General features: G+C 37.0%; 1 protein-coding gene across 1 annotated transcript; it reads right to left on the bottom strand.

Moving 5' to 3' along the window:
* Positions 1–1,054: 1,054 nt before the first annotated feature.
* DDX43 (DEAD-box helicase 43) lies at positions 1,055–18,737 on the bottom strand. Its single transcript, XM_019749273.2, has 17 exons — positions 16,908–18,737; positions 14,473–14,528; positions 13,680–13,806; positions 12,700–12,828; positions 11,483–11,564; positions 10,349–10,505; positions 9,981–10,099; positions 8,888–8,998; positions 8,400–8,541; positions 7,857–7,957; positions 6,823–6,910; positions 5,654–5,781; positions 5,342–5,451; positions 4,693–4,831; positions 3,987–4,074; positions 3,239–3,391; positions 1,055–1,330 (listed from the first exon to the last, which is right to left on the bottom strand). The coding sequence occupies exons 1-16, from the start codon at positions 17,245–17,247 to the stop codon at positions 3,275–3,277; spliced, it is 2,034 nt and encodes a 677-aa protein (XP_019604832.2). The 5' UTR covers positions 17,248–18,737; the 3' UTR covers positions 1,055–1,330; positions 3,239–3,274.
* Positions 18,738–18,985: the final 248 nt, after the last annotated feature.

Raw genomic sequence — 18,985 nt, 5'->3', positions numbered from 1 at the left:
TGGGGTGGAGGGTGGGGTGGGGTCCTGGAACCAATCCCCTGCAATACAGAGGGATGACTATAGTCTAATAAAACATTTTTCACTTTATTTTCAAATCACTCCATTTGTATAGATAGAACTGCCTCATCCTTTCTATTGTTTACATTGTATTCCATTGCAGTATTCAGATTGCTGTCATTTTCTAGAGATTTATGTGAGAATGACTTGATTTAAAGCTATTTTTCAGTTTTGGTGTCAGTTATGCTAGTTTTATAGAGTGGGTTTTGAAACATCTTTTTTTAATGTTCTGGTATGCAGGATTTACTGTCTTGTTGAAGGCCCTTGATTATCTTTCATGTTTTTTCTGTTTTGTCTATTCAGCTTAATGACCTGAGTTAATTTGGTAACTAGGGAAAATATAAAGTAGTTAATCTTGTGAATTCATATTTGTTGACGTAATATAATACAGTGTTCTTATAGTTTATGCACGTACATACCTAAGGTAGGTAGAGCAGGGAGAGTTGCTCCCTCTTTCCCACTCAGATTACCAGAAATTTATCTATTTGATAGATCTTACTGAAGAATCAACTTATATTTTCTAATTCATCTATTTCTTTTCTGTTCTCTTATTAGTGTCTTTATCACTAATACCAGGAAACTATTATTGCACGAATGAGTAATTTAAAATTAAATGAAGACCTAATTATACACAAATATAAATACCTACAAAAATACTAAATGTTAATACAAGTAACCATCATATATAAGAGAAAACTGTAAAGGAAAGTTGTGGAATATCATTAGTCAAAGAAACTTTCATGGAAATGAAATTATTTTCCTAAGATTTTTTTAGCAGAGAACTACTGGCTAAAATGTAAGAAATAGCTGTTGTATATTTTGGTCCCATGAAATCTTTTCACTGTTTCATTTCAATGTAGGTAAAGTGTAATCTCTTAAGAAAAGTACCCCTGAATAAATATTTAGCAAACACAAAATTAAAAGGCTATTTAGAAAGACAGATATCAGCTTATCTTTTTATCATAGAAAATTTTTATTTAATTAACAGTATCTTTTTCCCTGCCATGACAAACTTTAAACTTTTTACACACTGGCCTTAATACAGCAACATTACAAGAGACAAAGTTTACTTTAGTAAAAAGTGAAAAAAAAATTGCTACATTCCTTAATATCCATGAAAAATATTTTCAACTCAAGTTTAAATACTTTTGATTAAAGTATAAAATATTGAATTCTACATTTTAAAACACTATTAAGAATCAGTCTTCACAATGCCAGTATGTTCCATATTTCCATATAGCTTAAGTAGTGTATCTCTAAAATATCTTGAGTCCTGAAAAATAAGTAGAAAAAGAACATAAACTGCTGTTTTCAAATTTAAAAAAATTTTAATTGTGATAAAATACACAAAACTAAATTTCCCATCCTAACCAATTTTTTAAGTGCACAGTTGTAGTGTTTAAATGTTAAGTGTATTTATTGTTCTAACCAATTGCCAGAACTTATTCATCATGCAAAACTGAAACTCTACCCATTAAACATCTCCCCATTTCCCCTCTCCCACCAACTCCTGGTAATCACCATTCTACTTTGTCTCTGAGTGACTACTCTAGGTACCCCATGTGTGTAGAATCATACATTATTTGTTCTTATTTCACTTAGCATAATGTTCTTCCACTTAACATAATGTCCTCAAGGTTCAACCAGGTTATAGCTTATGTCAGAACTTGCTTTTACATACCACATTGTTTATCCAGTTAGTCACACCTGGGTTGCCCCGACCTCTGGCTATTATGAATAAAGCTGCTATGAACATGGGTGTACAGATATCTCTTAGGGACCCTGCTTTCAATTCTTTTTGGATATGTACCCAGAAGTGGGATTGCTGTATTGTATTTTTAATTTTTTGAGGAACTGCCATATTTTGCATAGTGGATGATCCACCATTTTACATTCCCACCAATAGCATACTAGGGTTTCCATTTCTCCACATCCTTGCCAATGCTTATTTTCTGTTTAGTTGATAACAGCGATCCTATAGGAGCCATCCTAATGGGTGTGGAGTGATCTCATTGTGGGTTTTTTTTTTTTGCTTTTTTTTAAAAAGATTTTATTGGGGAAGGGGAACAGGACTTTATTGGGGAACAGTGTGTACTTCCAGGCCTTTTTTCCAAGTCAAGTTGTTGTCCTTTCAATCTTAGCTGTGGAGGATGCCCATTCAGCTTCAACTTGTTGTCCTTTCAGTCTTAGTTGTGGAGGGCGCAGCTCACTTCCAGGTCCAGTTGCCGTTTTCTAGTTGCAGGGGGCACAGCCCACCATCCCTTGCGGGAGTCGAACCAGCAACCTTGTGGGTTGAGAGCCCATGCTCCAACCAACTGAGCCATCCGGGAGGCAGCTCAGCTCAAGGTGCCGTGTTCAATCTTAGTTGCAGGGGTTGGAGCCCACCATCCCTTGCGGGACTCGAGGAGTTGAACCAGCAACCTTGTGGTTGAGAGCCCACTGGCCCATGTGGGAATTGAACCGGCAGCCTTCGGAGTTAGGAGCATGGAGCTCTAACCGCCTGAGCCACTGGGCCGGCCCCTCATTGTGGTTTTGATTTGCATTTCCTAGTGATGAGTGAGGTTGAGGTCTTTTTATATGTTTGTTGGCCATTTGTGTATTTCTTTGGAGAAGTGTCTGTTCAAGTCTTTTGCTCATTTTTAAAATCAGATTGGTTGTTTTTGTTCCGTTTTAGGAATTCTCTATATTGTAGGTATTAATCCCTTAACAAGATATGACTTGCAAAAATATTTTCTCCATAGTTTATTCATATGGTGCCTTACTGGCCATTTACATTATAGTCTTGTCCTACTACAAATATTGCTATAATAAATCTTTACTTGTACTTGCAGACATACTTATAGAATACACTCCTAGAAGAAGAACTGCTGGATCAAAAGGTATATGTATTTTAATTGGTACATTACCAAATTGCTCAGAAGAGGTTATGACAATTTATACCTCCATCAATCCATTACACTCTTGGTCTTTCTGTACAATTTAAAGTGTATTTTTTCAACTCTGAATTAATACTTCTAACTGTAAAGATATTAACTGGAATTTAGATAACAGATAAAGAATAACACCTAATAATTTATTATGTTAAAGACTCAAGAGATAATGCCGATTGCAATAAACATACTAACAAAGCCTCGTTAAGGAAAACAGGCATCTGAAAGTCCATGTGTTATGCAAATTTTACCTCCTATAAGTAGGCTGGTACCACTTTTCAAAGACATTAATAAGAAAACTTTTTGGGTTTTCCTTGGGGTCTCCCCAACTTTTTTTCCATTTCTTTTTTCAGTTTGTTTGCCTTGTATCTCTCAGCCATCGACACAAGATCCTCTGGGATGCTCTGAAACCGTTAAATGTGTTATTAGTGTTGAAATTTTTCTCTTGGTATAAGAGCTTTTCTACAATAAGCTAAAATGCCTCCAAATCATTTCAATCAGAGAATCTTCTCCATAGCGGATTACATGATATCTTTCAAACAGAATGAAATGTGTGTCCTTACATATTAAACTCTGAATTTATCTTCAAGCTAAGGTATCAGACTGATCTTAAAAACACCCATCATTATACTAATCCACTGCTTGTATCACCCCCAGTTGCTTCCCAGTGACCTTAACATGCCTCACCTGGTGCTACTCTGTGCTCTCTCATCTCTAGGCCTGAGTATGTCCCTTGCTGGAACACTTATCCCATTTTTCTACAATTCTCTCAATTCACTGTTTCTTCCTCAGCAGGGTTTTCAGTGATGCTCACCCCCATTAGATTAGGTTCCGCAATTATGTGCTATTATAGTTGCTTATCTCTGCCCTCATGTTCAATTACTTGTTAAATATCTGTCTTTCCTGGTAAGTAGTAAGCCCCAGTACTTAGAATAAATTAAGTTATTTGAACATTAGATAAGTGATATGAGGTAGAATTCTAATGAGTTTTATTCTCACCTGATTTGCTCTTTCCAGAATGTTAATTAATTCGTTGGCAACCCTCCAATCATTTCTAGTGATAAGGGTAACGGACACTCCAGTCCTCCTTTAATGGGGAAAAAAACTCAGGTAATTTGATTTACAATTTATCTTATTCAGTTAGCAAATTGAAATAAAAACAGCAGCAGTAAAACCTCAACTCTTTCACAAGACCAAATATGTATTGTATATCAAGATTTAGCATCATTCAAAGAACAATTTGGGAGAGCATTTGAGATCTTGCTTCCCAGTAGCTGTTGTCAGCATGGCTTAAATAAATTCTAATACAAATTAAAAAAAATAAAAAAGCAATTTGGAATCTAAATAATCTGCAGTTGTTTAAACAGCACATTAGAAGGGGTTTATGACAGTAGTGCTCTCAGGGAGAGAAAAGGTCCTCTTACACATGCCAGCTTTGACAACGGAGTAACCACTGGTTGTAAGTCAGTTTTGTGACACTATAGGTACAAAGCAAAGAGTGGACGGAAAGTTACATGCAGCTGATCATAACAGGCCTGGCTGAACCTGGAACAGGTCAACTGGATAGGAATCAAGTAGCAAAGCATGTTCTAAGGCAGCTCAATTTACAGGCAAGAGAATAAAGCTATTTTCTAGGTCAAAATGTCTGAGGAGGTAATGAGGAGCCAGGGCTGGCTTCTTTCATAGGCAGACAACGCTTACTTACCCTGCCCTTCCAGTGCGCCCTACTCTGTGCACATATTCTTCAATGTTGCGGGGAAAATCATAATTATAGACATGTGTGACATCATGGACATCGAGACCTCGAGATGCTAAGTCAGTAGCAATCAGTATTCTCACTTTACCTAAAGAGTAAAGCCCAAAGAATATAGACACTTTCTGGCATAAACCAACCCCAGACCGATCAGAAAGTGTATTTTCCCCTAATACCTAGTCAGGTGAACTATTATTGCCTTTAATATTAAAACACTTAAGGTAGTGAAAATGGGAGAGGGCTAGTTAGTCTTTCTTTTTAACTGCTGGCAAGTTACAACACAATAGATACCACAGTTCAGCAAATGGTCCCTGAATCATCTGAGCCATGTCACAGAGATATAAGCCTTTCAGGTAATTTATAGAAATAATTTCCCATTGCAAATTATTACCTTGACATCCAGGTCTAAACATTAGCGCTTTGAATTTGGATTGTTCTGACAGTCTGATTAATATTTAGAGCTCTAACAAGTAAAGTTTTGGGACTTGTAAGCTGAGGACAGAACTTAGAAATGGGTTCCATGGAAAGGAGCTATCACTTAGCCAACCACATGCATTTGCATACTCTTACAATGCAACAAATAATAATTGTGTAAATGTACCTGTTTTAAAGTTTTCTAACGCTCTCTCTCGATCACTCTGTTCTCTGTTACCATGCAGAGACTCTACTGATATATGTCGGAGAATCAGGTCACTTGATAAGTGATCAGCACTGAAACAAAAGATAGTCAGTGACTCTAAGAGCTTATTCTAACACCACCATCAATTCACTATTTTACCTTTATTAGCAAAAGTCTGAAATGACATACTGTAAGACATATACACCCCCACTTGAAATTAGTATACAAATAGAAATAATGCTAAATAAATCAATTTGACTGATGATTAAGGATGTAAAAGAAAAAAATACCTACACAGCTTTTCTGCTGACAAACACTATAACTTTGTCTTTGGGAGACATGCTCTCTAGGAAAGTTTGGATATGAGATCGTTTTTCTTCTTCTGTAGTGACAATTATATTTTGTTTCACAGTACTTACAGCCTAAAAGATTCAAAGATCATAGTACATCAGCATTGATGGGGAAATCCCATACCGTGGCTCAAAATACATCTTATTTCTATCATTGGTTAACGTTTTAATAAACTGCTAACAGGAAAAAGGCAGATCCTTGCAAAATTACCTGTTTCTACTCAAGGATTTTTAGCTTGGCTTTTTACTTTTTATTATTTATTCACTCAAGAGATGTTGGAAACTCTTGAATGTTGAAAGTAATTGGTTATCGTTATAGGAAAAGAAATAACCATGGGGTGAGGCTAAGCGTACAAAAACATTCATGAATTTTGGGTACAGCCCTTACAATGAAAGAAGATGATCACCTTACACACAAGAATTTCCATTCAATGAGTATTTTGACAATTTAATGCAAAAGTTCAAAATATCATTGGTACCACTTTTTGACACAGAGATAAAATAGATTTTAATAACATTTAATGAAAGGAAAGAACCAGGCATTTATCCTGCCTGTCATGAAACCTAATGAAATGAGCCTAGGCAATGACCCATTATTATAAGTGAGTAAGTAAAAATGGTCAATTCTTATTAATGATTAACTGAAAGGCAAATTACAACTATTAAGTGAAAGACCAGAGAAATTCATAGCGAAAGAGAGATATAATGGAGATCTTTAATTATAAATTATATAATTACTAACAACATCTTCACCCACTGATCTATCCTAACTTCACAGAGAACACCAGTTAAATATGTGCACAGATGTAGACCTTGTTTAGAACCTGATTCTAACAGGGTTAATTAAAATGAGACATGAAATATTAGGAAAATAAAAACACTGATTGGATATTTGATGGTATTAAAGGAGTATTAAAATTTCAGGTGTGAGATAATTGTACTATAGATATGTTTAAACTAGTCTTTTAGACATATATACTGAGTTACAGATAAAATCATGTATCTAGTATTTGCTCTAAAATTAAGGCAGAGGAGACATGCCAAAACAAAAACTACTAAAGTTTCTATAATTAATAAGAAATATTTTTAATAATAATAAAAAAACAGGCTTACAACTAGATCCAAAGTATCAACATAAACAATCATGGGCTCTTTCAAATAAGATTGTGCAAGTCGACGGACAGCATATGGCCATGTTGCACTGGAAACAAAACATGACACAGAAACATTAAAAATTTATTATAAGTCAAACATTACTAAGTTTCCCTAAGAATGCTATGAACCAATTTGCCCATGAAAGACAAATTTAGTATTTTTCCATAAGACAGATTTTACAGAAAATGTATACTTCACAAAAATTTGCTCAACTATAGTGAAGCTACCAGATAAAAACCTTTAAATATGTGTAATAAATAGGTTTATAAACTCAAGGTAAAGGACACTTATACTTTAAATTCCAACCATTGAAAAAGCAAAATGAATTCAAGTTTTAGTTATCTCTTGGTCTTTATAAAAAATCAAAAAAACAAAAAACCTTGTATTTTTCATACAATGTCAGCAGGCAAAACTAAGTGCTTATGCCAAATAAAAACATTTTAAAGTGTACTGATGAAAGGATATGTAAATTCAAATGTTTCTTCAAGTAAGTAACCACCTTTTATACTTTCATAGTAGTGACTGATGAGAAGATTAATAAGAAAACAGTGAGGAATTTCTCTGTATTTCCTCAATTATGTACTATTCTTTTTTATGCTAATGATACAAAGGAGAAAATAGTGCACAGATCACTCTGTATTTAAATAGCAATCCTTACTTCCTCAGTTTTATCTTAGGCAAAAACATATTCAGTAATCAAATGTTGACCTCTAAAGACAGGTGATCACTTCTTCAAATATGAGACCCCACTATGAAACAGCTTCCCCTCCAGGAGTCCCCTCTATGTTTTTATAGAAGTCTCTATCTGTAACTTAGGAAACCCAATAGTCCTTGTTACACTGTTACACTGAATAGCTATGTAAGTGATGACACGATGTCTTTCACCTAAGGATCTCCAAATACTTTCAAGTAATGCTCTAAAAATCCTGTGGGAAAATAAACCAAAAAGAACAGATTCTATTCCGCAGACTAGCAATTAGGCATATATCTACCTTGTCATAATAGTCTGCCTGTCTGGGCGCACATCTAATAAAATCTTCGTTATCTGGGGTTCAAATCCCATATCCAGCATCTTGTCAGCTTCATCTAATACCTGCATTAAAAATGTTTGTGGCTAGATTAGATATGAGAGGTAGCTAATATGTATGCTCTCTCTTCATAACACTAAGAGGTAATTTTTTTCTCATTTCCCCTATTATCTAAGCCACTGTTTTAAATTCTCTAGGAGAAAAAAAGCTGTCTGTAGTTGTAACATAAATTGATTTTTTTTTAAGTTGGCTAATAGATTCTAAATCTATTTAATGAAAAAAATTACATCTAAAATATCTATGTGGATTTTAATATTCTTGTACATATCTATATTTCCCAGCATTTATTAAAAAACATTAAAATACAATTGTCTTAAAATCTTTAACATATGAGAGGGAATGGGAAATATTCCTATGATAAAAAACCATTATAAAATGGACAGCCATTCTAAAAGACTATTTCAGTTCTTCCTCCCAGTATCCCAAACCCCTACTCCATTTGATTACCAAGTAGGTTATGCTTTTCAGGTTGACAAAGTTATTCATTTGCAGATCATTCAATCTTCCGGGAGTTGCAATAATGATATCTACACCTTTTGTCAGGTCTTGTATTTGTCCATACCTATCTCCACCACCATATATACAAACACTTTAAAAAAAGTAGAGGTTAATGTTCAGGTAACGAATATCCCATCACAACTCAAAATCCCAACCAACTGAAGCATTTTGGGTATAACAAAATAAAACGTATATAAAATCAAAAAAAGTATCTGATGCCTTTGGTAGTTTATGCCCCTTTTTGAGAACTATCCACAGCCATCAACCCACAATGATGTGTCCCCGAAAGAGCCATATTTGTATCATTGTTACTGACCCCACCCCTGATCCATGCTGAGCCAATCAGATTCTTGAAATGTGTGAAAAAGAATGGGAGAATGTATAAAGCTACAAATGATTAAGATGCTGGTGCAGGGATGGCCAAAGAAATGACTTACTTTTTAAGACCTTTATATGAATACTTAGAACATTCAGCTTGCACTTGAAGAGCTAATTCTCGGGTAGGTGTAAGGACTAACATGCCCGGTCCATTCCTTTTCTCTCTGGCTCTTAGGAGAGAAAACAGATTTAAGTATTTGTCTCAGATACATGGTACATTCCTTCGGTGTTTGAAAATTTGTAGAAATGAGTGCCAAAGTCACATACATTCACCATTAAAAGTGGAGAAATATAGAAAAATAGCCACACAAAAAAATCCAGGGGCCCAGATAAAGCCTTTTCATTTAACATGGCCAATGCTTTCCTGTGTCAACCATTCTCTCACACAATTGTACTGGACATAATTTAAAAAATTCCTTTCCAGTGTTTCACTATTAAGACTTTTGGTACATACCACCTATTGCTTCCCAAAATGTTTTGTCAATTTATACTTTGATGAGCACAATACAAGTGCATTTCCCTGCATTATCTTTTTATTTATTTTTTTAAAAAGATTTTATTGGGGAAGGGGAACAGGACTTTATTGGGGAACAGTGTGCACTTCCAGGACTTTCTTTTTTTTTTTTTTCCCAAGTCAAGTTGTTGCTCCCTCAATCCTAGTTATGGAGGGCGCTGCCCAGCCTCAAGTTGTTGTCCTTTCAGTCTTAGTTGTGGAGGGCGCAGCTCAGCTCCAGGTCCAGTTGCCAGTTGCAGGGGGCACAGCCCACCATCCCTTGCGGGAGTTGAACTGGCAACCTTGTGGTTGAGAGCCCGCGCTCCAACTAACAACTGAGCCATCCGGGAGGCAGCTCAGCTCAAGGTGCCATGTTCAATCTTAGTTGCAGGGGGCAGAGCCCACCATCCCTTGCGGGACTCAAGGAATTGAACCGGCAACCCTGTGGTTGAGAGCCCACCGGCCCACGTGGGAATCGAACCGGCAGCCTTCGGAGTTAGGAGCACGGAGCTCTAACCGCCTGAGCCACCCGGCCGGCCCCCTGCATCATCTTTTGACCAAAGCAATATATGAAATGAACTTTTATTGCTTTTTTTTTTTTTGGTATCCCTATCGATTAAACCCCTACAAAGAGAGAACCCAGTTGTAGAAATTCTTACACTGGTTGAGAGTCAAGGTGAATAAATCCCGGCATTAAGTAGGACAATGTCTTCCCTGTTCCAGTTTGGGCTACTCCTATAAGATCTATTCCTTGTAGAACTACTGGCCATGCCTGTGACTGAAACAGAATGATAAATAGTAAAATAAAAAGTGCATTTCTTTTTGTTAAGTGTCCCTTTTCTCCCAACCCCTAAGTTTTTTCCACAAATATTTTCTGAGTGCTAGGTACTGGTGCTGTAGGAGGTGCTGGGGGAGTGCTCATTAGAGACAGTTGCTTCCCGATGATTTAATTTCTAATAATCAGATATTGTTTGGGGGGGCAAAAATGGTCAGTGAAATATTAGAATTAAAAAATTATTCAACATACCTGAATTGGTGTTGGCTTTTGAAAACCTGCCTTTTTAATGTTTTCCATAACTTCAGGATAACATTGAAAAGCATCCTCAAATTTACAAGTAGGATTGGGGATAGGACGTTTCTCACCAACTTTCAAGTCATCACACATTATATTATAATTTTCCTTCCTTTAAGGAAAAATAGGACGAATATTAGTGGCTTTGGTCACTTTACTCCCTAAGCAAGAAATCTTCCGGCATTAGTTCAGGTCATATCTAGAAATTCAACTGCAACTAACTAAAACCGGACTGTTAGTAAAGTTATAATAAAATGTAACTACTAAGAAATAGAAGTAAGCCCATTTTTTTTTCTTATCAGAATAGTTGCAGAGAAAAGAAAAAATATTACATTGTATGTATGAATGGGCCATGGAAAGTTTCATGGGAAGGTTAAGAATAGAGCCTGAAAAATATGTGCTTCATGATTCAAAATCAGATTTGGCAAATACTTGAGGGCCGACAATGTTCCACACATATTTCCTTAAGTTATCCTCCACAATCCTATGAAGTGGGAATTATTCTCATTTGACAGGTGATCATTAGCTACTTGTCCAAGGTCTAAGCCCTACTCCAATCCCAGAATAACTGTTCTTTCTGCTGTACCATACTATCTTAGTTTTATAACAGATATTAATAGAAAAAAAAATGTTGCCATTGGGACCTTTTAATTCCAGATAATAAGGACTGAAGAGTAAAAAAGTGTTTTCTTATTCAGATATCAGGTCAATTCCTTATGATTTCCAACAACTGTATAAAAATAATTCTCTAAAACTGTTCGATACAGCAGGCACTCACCACATGTCCTTAAATTTAAATTTTTAAATTGAAAATTCAGTTCCTCAATTATACTAGCCATATTTTAAGTGTTCAATACCTGTATATGGATAGCAACTACTCTAGCAGACACACAAATATAGTCCATTTTCCATCTCTGCAGCAAGTTTTATTGGATAGCAATGCTCTAAAACACCATGTAGGATGCAATCAAGTTTTCATTTGAATATGAAAGATATAAACTTCAAATGCAATCATCTCAAATCTTTGCCTACTGAGTTAATTTAATAACATAACTACACAAAACTTAAAGAAGTAATCAAACTACCCACCTCCAATTGTCTATTTGTGCTTGTGACATTGAACTTGTTGTTTCTGACTCCATGTAAAAGTTTTTCCTAATTGGAGGTAAATCTGGGACAAATGTGAAAATTCAAACTCCAATAAATAATGAGAACTTACACTTCACTAACACTTATTCAATTAACAGAAATCAAATTAAAATGTACATCAAGTTCTCCTTGCACACATAGAGTTTTACACAGTTGCTCTACACTTTGCCAGCCAGGCTTATGCCAGACTCTAGGAGATCTCCCATTTTGGTTTGTGTTTTAGTTACGTTTTTTCATCCAAGAAAGAGATCTTTAAGTATAAAATTAATCAAGTATAAAATAAAAGAAACTATGCTTTACAAGAACCATCACAATTGATAAAGCTCTCAAACATAGTAAACTGATTTTATCTTTTCTTCAAAGGTCCATCTCATTACTATTTAGAAATAAAATACGTATCCTTACTCTAATTTCAGAAGCTACTTTCTTCTTTCTTAAATGCCTATCATTCATCCTCCAAACTTAAATCCTTTCTCTCGTCTCCCATTCCAAATCTCCCCAACAGATATACTGTTGAGGTGGCAATGAAAAAAACAATGTGCAGACAGGCTGACTACCATAGCGGTATTAATCATCTTTAATATTTGTCACATATTAGTGCATTCGCTTTTTTATTTTGAACGATGTTGTATTGCTGCCTCATTCTGATAGTCAAATTTACTCTGGAATTTGGTAACTATAATGTGGAACATTATACTCCATATATTATTCCAAGTGAGAATTTCATTTAAAATTAAACAAATTCTAAAAACCTGTGTCTTCTCAAGAACAGTACGCTCTATTAAATGTTGTTCCCTTTTTATTTTGCACTTGTCAGCCAGGTTACTCCAAGACCAACTTTTGCTTAATCACAGCAACAATGTTAACAACTTATGGTCAGAAAGTTAATTCCCTTCATATTCCCCTTGGGCCCAATTTTCCTTCTATTTTGTTAAACTTTTGCAACCTCAAATAAGGTGTAAATAAGTTTAATATTTTATAGCATAGATCATAACATAGAAAGTATCATGCCCTAGGGACTAATTGCAGCATTGCAAATCTTACTATCATTTTTCATATAGAGCTTATTACTGAAAGTAACACATTTTACAGAGGATAAAAATCTCAATTAAGAGAAACATCAACACCACATGTATATGTTAGAATGCAGCACTAACCTGCCCACTTTTTTTCCTCCCATTTCAAAGCATCTTCTCGAATTTGATCCCAATCTATCAGTGGCTGATCTGTAACACTGCCGTCTGTCCTTACATCTCTTCGAACAGAAGGTTGGAATGTAACAAAATCTGTTAAAATATTTTTACCAAATTAGTTTCAAAATAAATCCCACCAATTCAAAATCCCCAAAGCCATTTTACTATGTTGTGTTTTAACAACCAGACAATAATGCTTGCAATATTTAGAGTTTTACTGTTACATTACCATGACAATTCTGGTCATGGTTTCTGGCATTAGTTATATACTTCAGGTTTATGAAATGGAAACATTTTTAACTTACTGGAGAAGAAAAGTTAAATAGCATGAGAGCCTAGTGTCTACTAATAAATCACACATATCACTTAATATTTACAATAATCCTGTGAGGTAGATGTTACTCCAGGTTAACAGATGAAGAAATGGAGTCTTACAGACTTCTTAGAGGTTTCTTCCCAAGAAACACTAAGAGCCAATGCTGCCATTTGAACCCAAGACTTTATTCATTTTACTTCCTTGTTGCTTCTGGAAGTGGTTCAATAATGGCTTTTTCTCTAGTCCAAGTAGATCTGAGATTTTTTAAATACCAAATAATTAGGCAATTTTCAAAGTCAGTTATGTTCCAAGGAAGAGACCATAGAGACAGAACAGCAGGACTAATCCTTGCTCTATCATTAAGAGAAATATACTGAAAGGTTATTTTGTTTTTTCACTCATCAGTTGCTACAAGTAAAACTGCTAGGCTTAATCACAGAGACAAGGTGTTTTCATCGGAGGAAAAAGTATTCTGGGATTCCACAGAAAAAAGTCCTATAACAGACTAGATTTAATGATGACAACCTAAAGCTTTGTTTCAGTAAGAATATCAGCTATAATATGGCTTATAACAATGAATGAATTTTAAAAAAATTTTACAGGGCTCTAATGGGTAAAAATTACTTACCAACTCTGTGTTGTGAGTTGTAATTTTCTTGTTTTTTAACAAGATTATCTATCACTGCTTTTGCTTTTGTCTGCATTGTCTTGCTGCCAAAAATTTTGACTTCTGCTTCAGGACACCCTTTTATTATCTAGATACAAGGGGAAAAATAGGTGACTGAAGTCGCCTCACCTTTACTCCCTCCAACAATCATTCAACTTCAAATAGTACAAAAGTATAAAGTAAACATAGGATTGCTATCAATCAGTGTCTGAGATACCATAAAAGGCTTTTATACGGGAAAAGGTCATGAACAACCATAACTTGTATTTTAGAAAGACCTCTCTGGACACAGTGGAGAATGGTCAGAGGACATACACTGGAAGCAGTATGGTTCACTTAGGGGAAAATGCCACCAAATGATGTGATTTCCCCTGAGAAATACAGGAAATATGAAAGGCCTCAATGATGGACTGGTTTTAGGATATGGAGAATTTCTGGCTTGGGAACTTGGTGAATGATATGGCTGCTAACCGAGATTGGGAACAGGAACAGTTCAAGGTTTGAGGAGTGGGGGTCAGGAAGGGCATGATAAATAGTCCCCAGAGACCTCATTCTTCAGATTATCTCTAAAAATTTTTACCTCTATGAGTCAAAAAACCTAGACCTGGAATGCACCACAGCTTAGGTGAGTTCTTGAAAAGAATGGCACTATGAAGAGCTTTGGCAACTCATCTAACTTAACAGAACTGAGCAGAAACTAGAGTTAGGAATGAATGATATACTCTTTAAGGATTTAAGAACACAGATCACTTACCTCTATTTTGGTATTTGTTGTACTCTGGATGTCTCTTATTTTTGATCCACCACGACCTGTTTTTAAAAATAAAGAATTTTTTTAAAGGGGGGTTTTACCTACTTCCTCAAAGAACCTTCTCTAGTTCTTTCCCAAATCATCCAAACAAAAGTTCCTAGGGTCCAATAATCACTTTCAGTTTGGAAAAAGGGAATCAAGAGTTTTCTATTCCAAATTTTAGTGGGTGGTAGGAGGCTCCTCTTCTGGAGGTAGATACTAAGGATTTGTCAGCAGCCCAAGCAAACTAATTAGATCCAAAGTGTTGGGAAGAATGTGGAGAAATTGGAAACCTTGCACAGTACAACTCAACAACAAAACATTCCAATTAAAAAAAATGGTCCAAGTTCTTCAATAGACATTTCTCTACAGAAGACATACAAATGTCCAACAAAGTATATATGGTGAAGATGCTGAAATCATCCGGGAAATGCAAACCAAAACCACAATGAGAAATCATCTCATATATGTTACAATGGCCATCATCAAAAAGAAGAGATAACAAGTGTTCAGGAGGACATGGAGAAAAGGGAACCCTTGTGCGCTGTTGATGGGAATGTAAATTGGTACAGCCACTATGGAAAACAGTACAGAGGTTCCTAAAAAAATTAAAAATAGAACTACCTTATGATCCAGCAATCCCACTTCTGGGCATTTATGCAAAATAATGGAAGTCAGGCTCTCAAAATGATATCTGCACTCCTATGTTCACTTCAACATTATTCACAATAGCTAAGAGATGGAAACAATTCTAAATGTCAACAGATTATTGGATGAAGAAATGGGGCGTATGTGTACACTGGAAGTTTTCAGCCTTAAAAAAGAAATCTTGCCATTTGTGACAACATGGATGAATCTTAAGGACATTATGCTAAGTGAAATAAGGCAATCATGAAAACCAAATAATGCATGATTCTACTTCTATGGGGCATCTAATGTAATCATATTTAGAGAAACATATCAGAATGGTGGTTGCCAGGGATGGGGATGGAGGAAATGGAGAGATATTCAAAGGGTAGGTTCAGTCATGCAAGATGAAAACATTCAAGCTACTATACAACATTACTCTTATAATTAATACTGTACTGTAAACTGTACACTTAAAATTATGTGTAAATTAAAGTTGAATTTATCACAATTTTTTTTTAATTTATTGGGGTTACAATTGTTAGTAAAATTACATAGATTTCAGGGGAATTTATCACAATCTTTAAAAATTGGATCCAGAACCAACACCAAGTGACTTCTGCTTCAGGACACCCTTTTCAGTGAGTGCTCTCTAGCACAGTGCTTGTGCTTCACAGGTGCTTAAGTGATTTTTTAAAAAATTTATTGGGGAACAGTGTGTTTTTCCAGGACCCATCAGCTCCAAGTCAAGTCGGTTTTTTTTCCAATCTAGTTGTGCAGGGCGTAGCTCACTGGTTCCATGTGGGACTCAGACCGGTGACCCTGGAGTTATGAGCACTGCACTCCAAGCAATTGAGCCAACCAGACACCACGTAAGTGATTTTTTTATTGCAAACCTAGTGGCTTTCGTTTAAGGAGCATCACTCTTCAGATCTTTGAGACTGAGCCATCTTGAGGGGTCAATTAATCTCTGGCTGTTCTAGCAACCAGTCTTGGTAGTGCTCTATGTAATAGCAGCCTACATAAGCTGCAAAGCTGTTATTCTTTGGAGCATTTGAAATCCTGCTCCCTAGCATATGTTGTAAATTGGGCTCAAACAACCTGTTATAAAACTTTAAAAAAAAGAAAAAATAGTCTACAAAATCTGTTCATTTATTCAGAACAACTTAAAAGGGGGTAAAATAAAATATTAGATGCCATACCTAATGGGCAAATGTTGGACTTTATCCTGACTTAATGGTAATACATGGGGCAAATCTAATCCTTTCTAAATGCTTTTCAAAAATGAATTTGTAAGCCTCAAGATATACTAAGAAAACAACAGCCTGTTTTTCAGCAGATAAATCACATTTAAGTTAAACTACGTGAGTACAAGACATGGCTAACGCTTTGAGCACCCTATAATAATATCATCCACCTTCTTATCTTTGGTTAATGACTCTATACGGTGTTCAGATTGATTTCAGCACCCGTTTTGTTCATTTTGGGATAATCTGTCAAAGGTCTAATCTTTCAGCCCAAAGATTTCCAAAGTCTTCTAAGAATTTGCTCTCCCAAAATATCGTCTCTATAAAAATCAAAAGGTGCGTTAAGTGACACCATTCTAGTACCAGCGGGTATTAAAATATCACCGGGAGAGACCAGAGTCTCACTAGGCGGCAGCTAATTGGAGGCGAGGAGAGTGAGGCGGTGCCCTTGCTCAGGCTCCGCCCCTGGCCCCACCCATTCTCCTCTCCTGGCCCTGCCCAGCACACCCATCCTCTTGTTCTCACCAATCACTACGCCAATCCAGTCTTGCTTCAAACCAAAGCAGAGCGGCGGTTCCTGGGGACCATCGGCTACAGGCTGCTGGGGGCCGGAGGAATCCCTCCAGCCGCCACCTCTGCCGCCCCTACGGCCTCCTCGACCTCTTCGATTCGGCTCCTCCGCCGGCCTCCTTGCCGGAGCCTGGGACAGTGCCGAGCTTCGACGGGAAGCAACGACCCAGGAAGAGGCGTTGGCGCCGGCTTCTTTCCTAGACATGGTTCCGTGAAGAAGATCCGGCGCGTCGGACGTCGTTCCATCCGGCTCTGCACTGTGGCTGTGCGTCGCACGGCTACTATACAAGGGCATCACACAGCCGCTACTTAAGGAGCCCGCTCGAGGCTCGCCCCGCCCCTCCGTGGCCTCTCAGCCATTGGCGGACGAGATGTTGTGGGCGGGGGCTTCACGGTTTGACCAATCCTCTCTCTTAACCATGCGAGCTCGCGGGAGCGAGTCAATGCGCCGACGTCTGTACCTTCTTGGGCGTGAGTCTTTCCTGGAGGTCTTTGTGCTTTGCCCTACTAAATTCCCACCCCTGATACTCCACGTCTCCGTGTCTCTGAAACGATTTTAACCATGAGTCTCAAATATCAGTCACTTTTACAACGTGACCCAATACATACATAAAACATTTGAAACAAAAAGTTGACAAAACAGCATTTGCCATTGCTGTGTGAGTAGCACTTGGGTATATTTAAGCCTATATTAGTTTTCTAAATGTTGGTCGTAATCCACAAATTTGATGACCCACAGTTTAAAAATCTCTGGCCTGAGGTAAAACTTCAACGCAACGCTTGACTTGACTGTTTGGCGTAGTTTTAGAGCTAATGAAATAAACTGAATAAATGCCTGAAGCACTCCCAATCATTGCAACCTGGCTCTGTGTGTGGACATATCCCAGGCTGTCAAGCCAGCTGGGAGTGCCCCTGCTTTGATTACGATGTTCAAATTGTCTGAACAAATCTCATGTCAATCATCCATAACAGTAGACGTCTGTTATAATGCTAGGCACTATGGCCTGTGCCCAGGATTGAATCTGGTCCACCGCAGGTTGAATGGATTAACTCACATCGTATTATTATAACTCTTAATGTGATCATCTCTGAACAAACAGGATTACAGTACTATTGGTGGGAAATATATAAAAAGATAAATGTGTTATGCATTTAATTCAATTCTCTAATCTTTAATCTGACACGGATAATATTAATGATCTTTAGAAAGAAATTTTGTTGGATTAGATATGCTAATATTTTATTGAGGATTTTTGTATTTGTATTCATGAGAAATAGTTTGGTTTTCTTGCGGTGTCTTCATCTGGTTTGGTACAAGGATGACGCTGGCCTAATAGCATGAGTTAAGAAGTTTTCCCTTTTTTCGGATTTCTGCTCAGAGGAGGCGGAGCTGCAACTTTTTTCCATCCTCCTGAATCTGGGTTCATTCGACACCAGCCACCTCCTCCATGCCCCCAAAGTTCAACCCCCAAAAAGATCAAAGTCATATATCTGAGGTGCCACATCTTCCCTGGCCCCTAACATCGGTCCCCCTGGTCTGTCTCCAAAAAGGGTTGATGATGAGATTGTCAAAACAACTAGTGATTGGAAAGGTGTGAGGATCACAGTAAAACTGACCATTCGGAACAGACAGCCCAGATTGAGGGCTGCCTCTGCCCTGATCATCAAAGCCCTCAAAGAACCACCAAGAGACAGAAAGAAGCAAAAAGACATTAAACACAGTGGAAATATCACTTTTGATGACATTGTTAACATTGCCCAACAGTCGCAGCGCTGGCCTTTAGCTCGAGAACTCTCTGGAGCCATTAAAGAGATCTTGGGGACTGCCCAGTCTGTGGGCTGCAATGTTGATGGCGACCACCCTCAAGACATGACATCACAGATGACATCAACAGTGGTGCAGTGGAATGCCCAGCTAGTTAAGAACTACAAAGGAAAATATTTCAATTAAAGATCATTTAACAACAACAAAGATTTTTTCCTCTGCTATTTCCAGGAAGATATTGTAGAAAATTGGTACAATTCCTTAAATA

The sequence above is a fragment of the Rhinolophus sinicus genome, linkage group LG05 (assembly GCF_036562045.2).
Source record: "Rhinolophus sinicus isolate RSC01 linkage group LG05, ASM3656204v1, whole genome shotgun sequence".
In the NCBI taxonomy this organism is placed as follows: domain Eukaryota; kingdom Metazoa; phylum Chordata; class Mammalia; order Chiroptera; family Rhinolophidae; genus Rhinolophus; species Rhinolophus sinicus.
This window is presented reverse-complemented; position numbering and strand designations above follow the sequence as displayed.

Coding starts and splice junctions, on each gene's coding strand:
- DDX43 (XM_019749273.2), bottom strand. CDS start 17,247: ATGCCCTTGTATAGTAGCCGTGCGACGCACAGCCACAGTGCAGAGCCG. Junction 5,782..6,822: donor TTGATACTTTGGATCTAGTT/GTAAGCCTGTTT, acceptor TGAATCTTTTAG/GCTGTAAGTACTGTGAAACA. Junction 4,832..5,341: donor GTTAGAAAACTTTAAAACAG/GTACATTTACAC, acceptor TTTACTCTTTAG/GTAAAGTGAGAATACTGATT.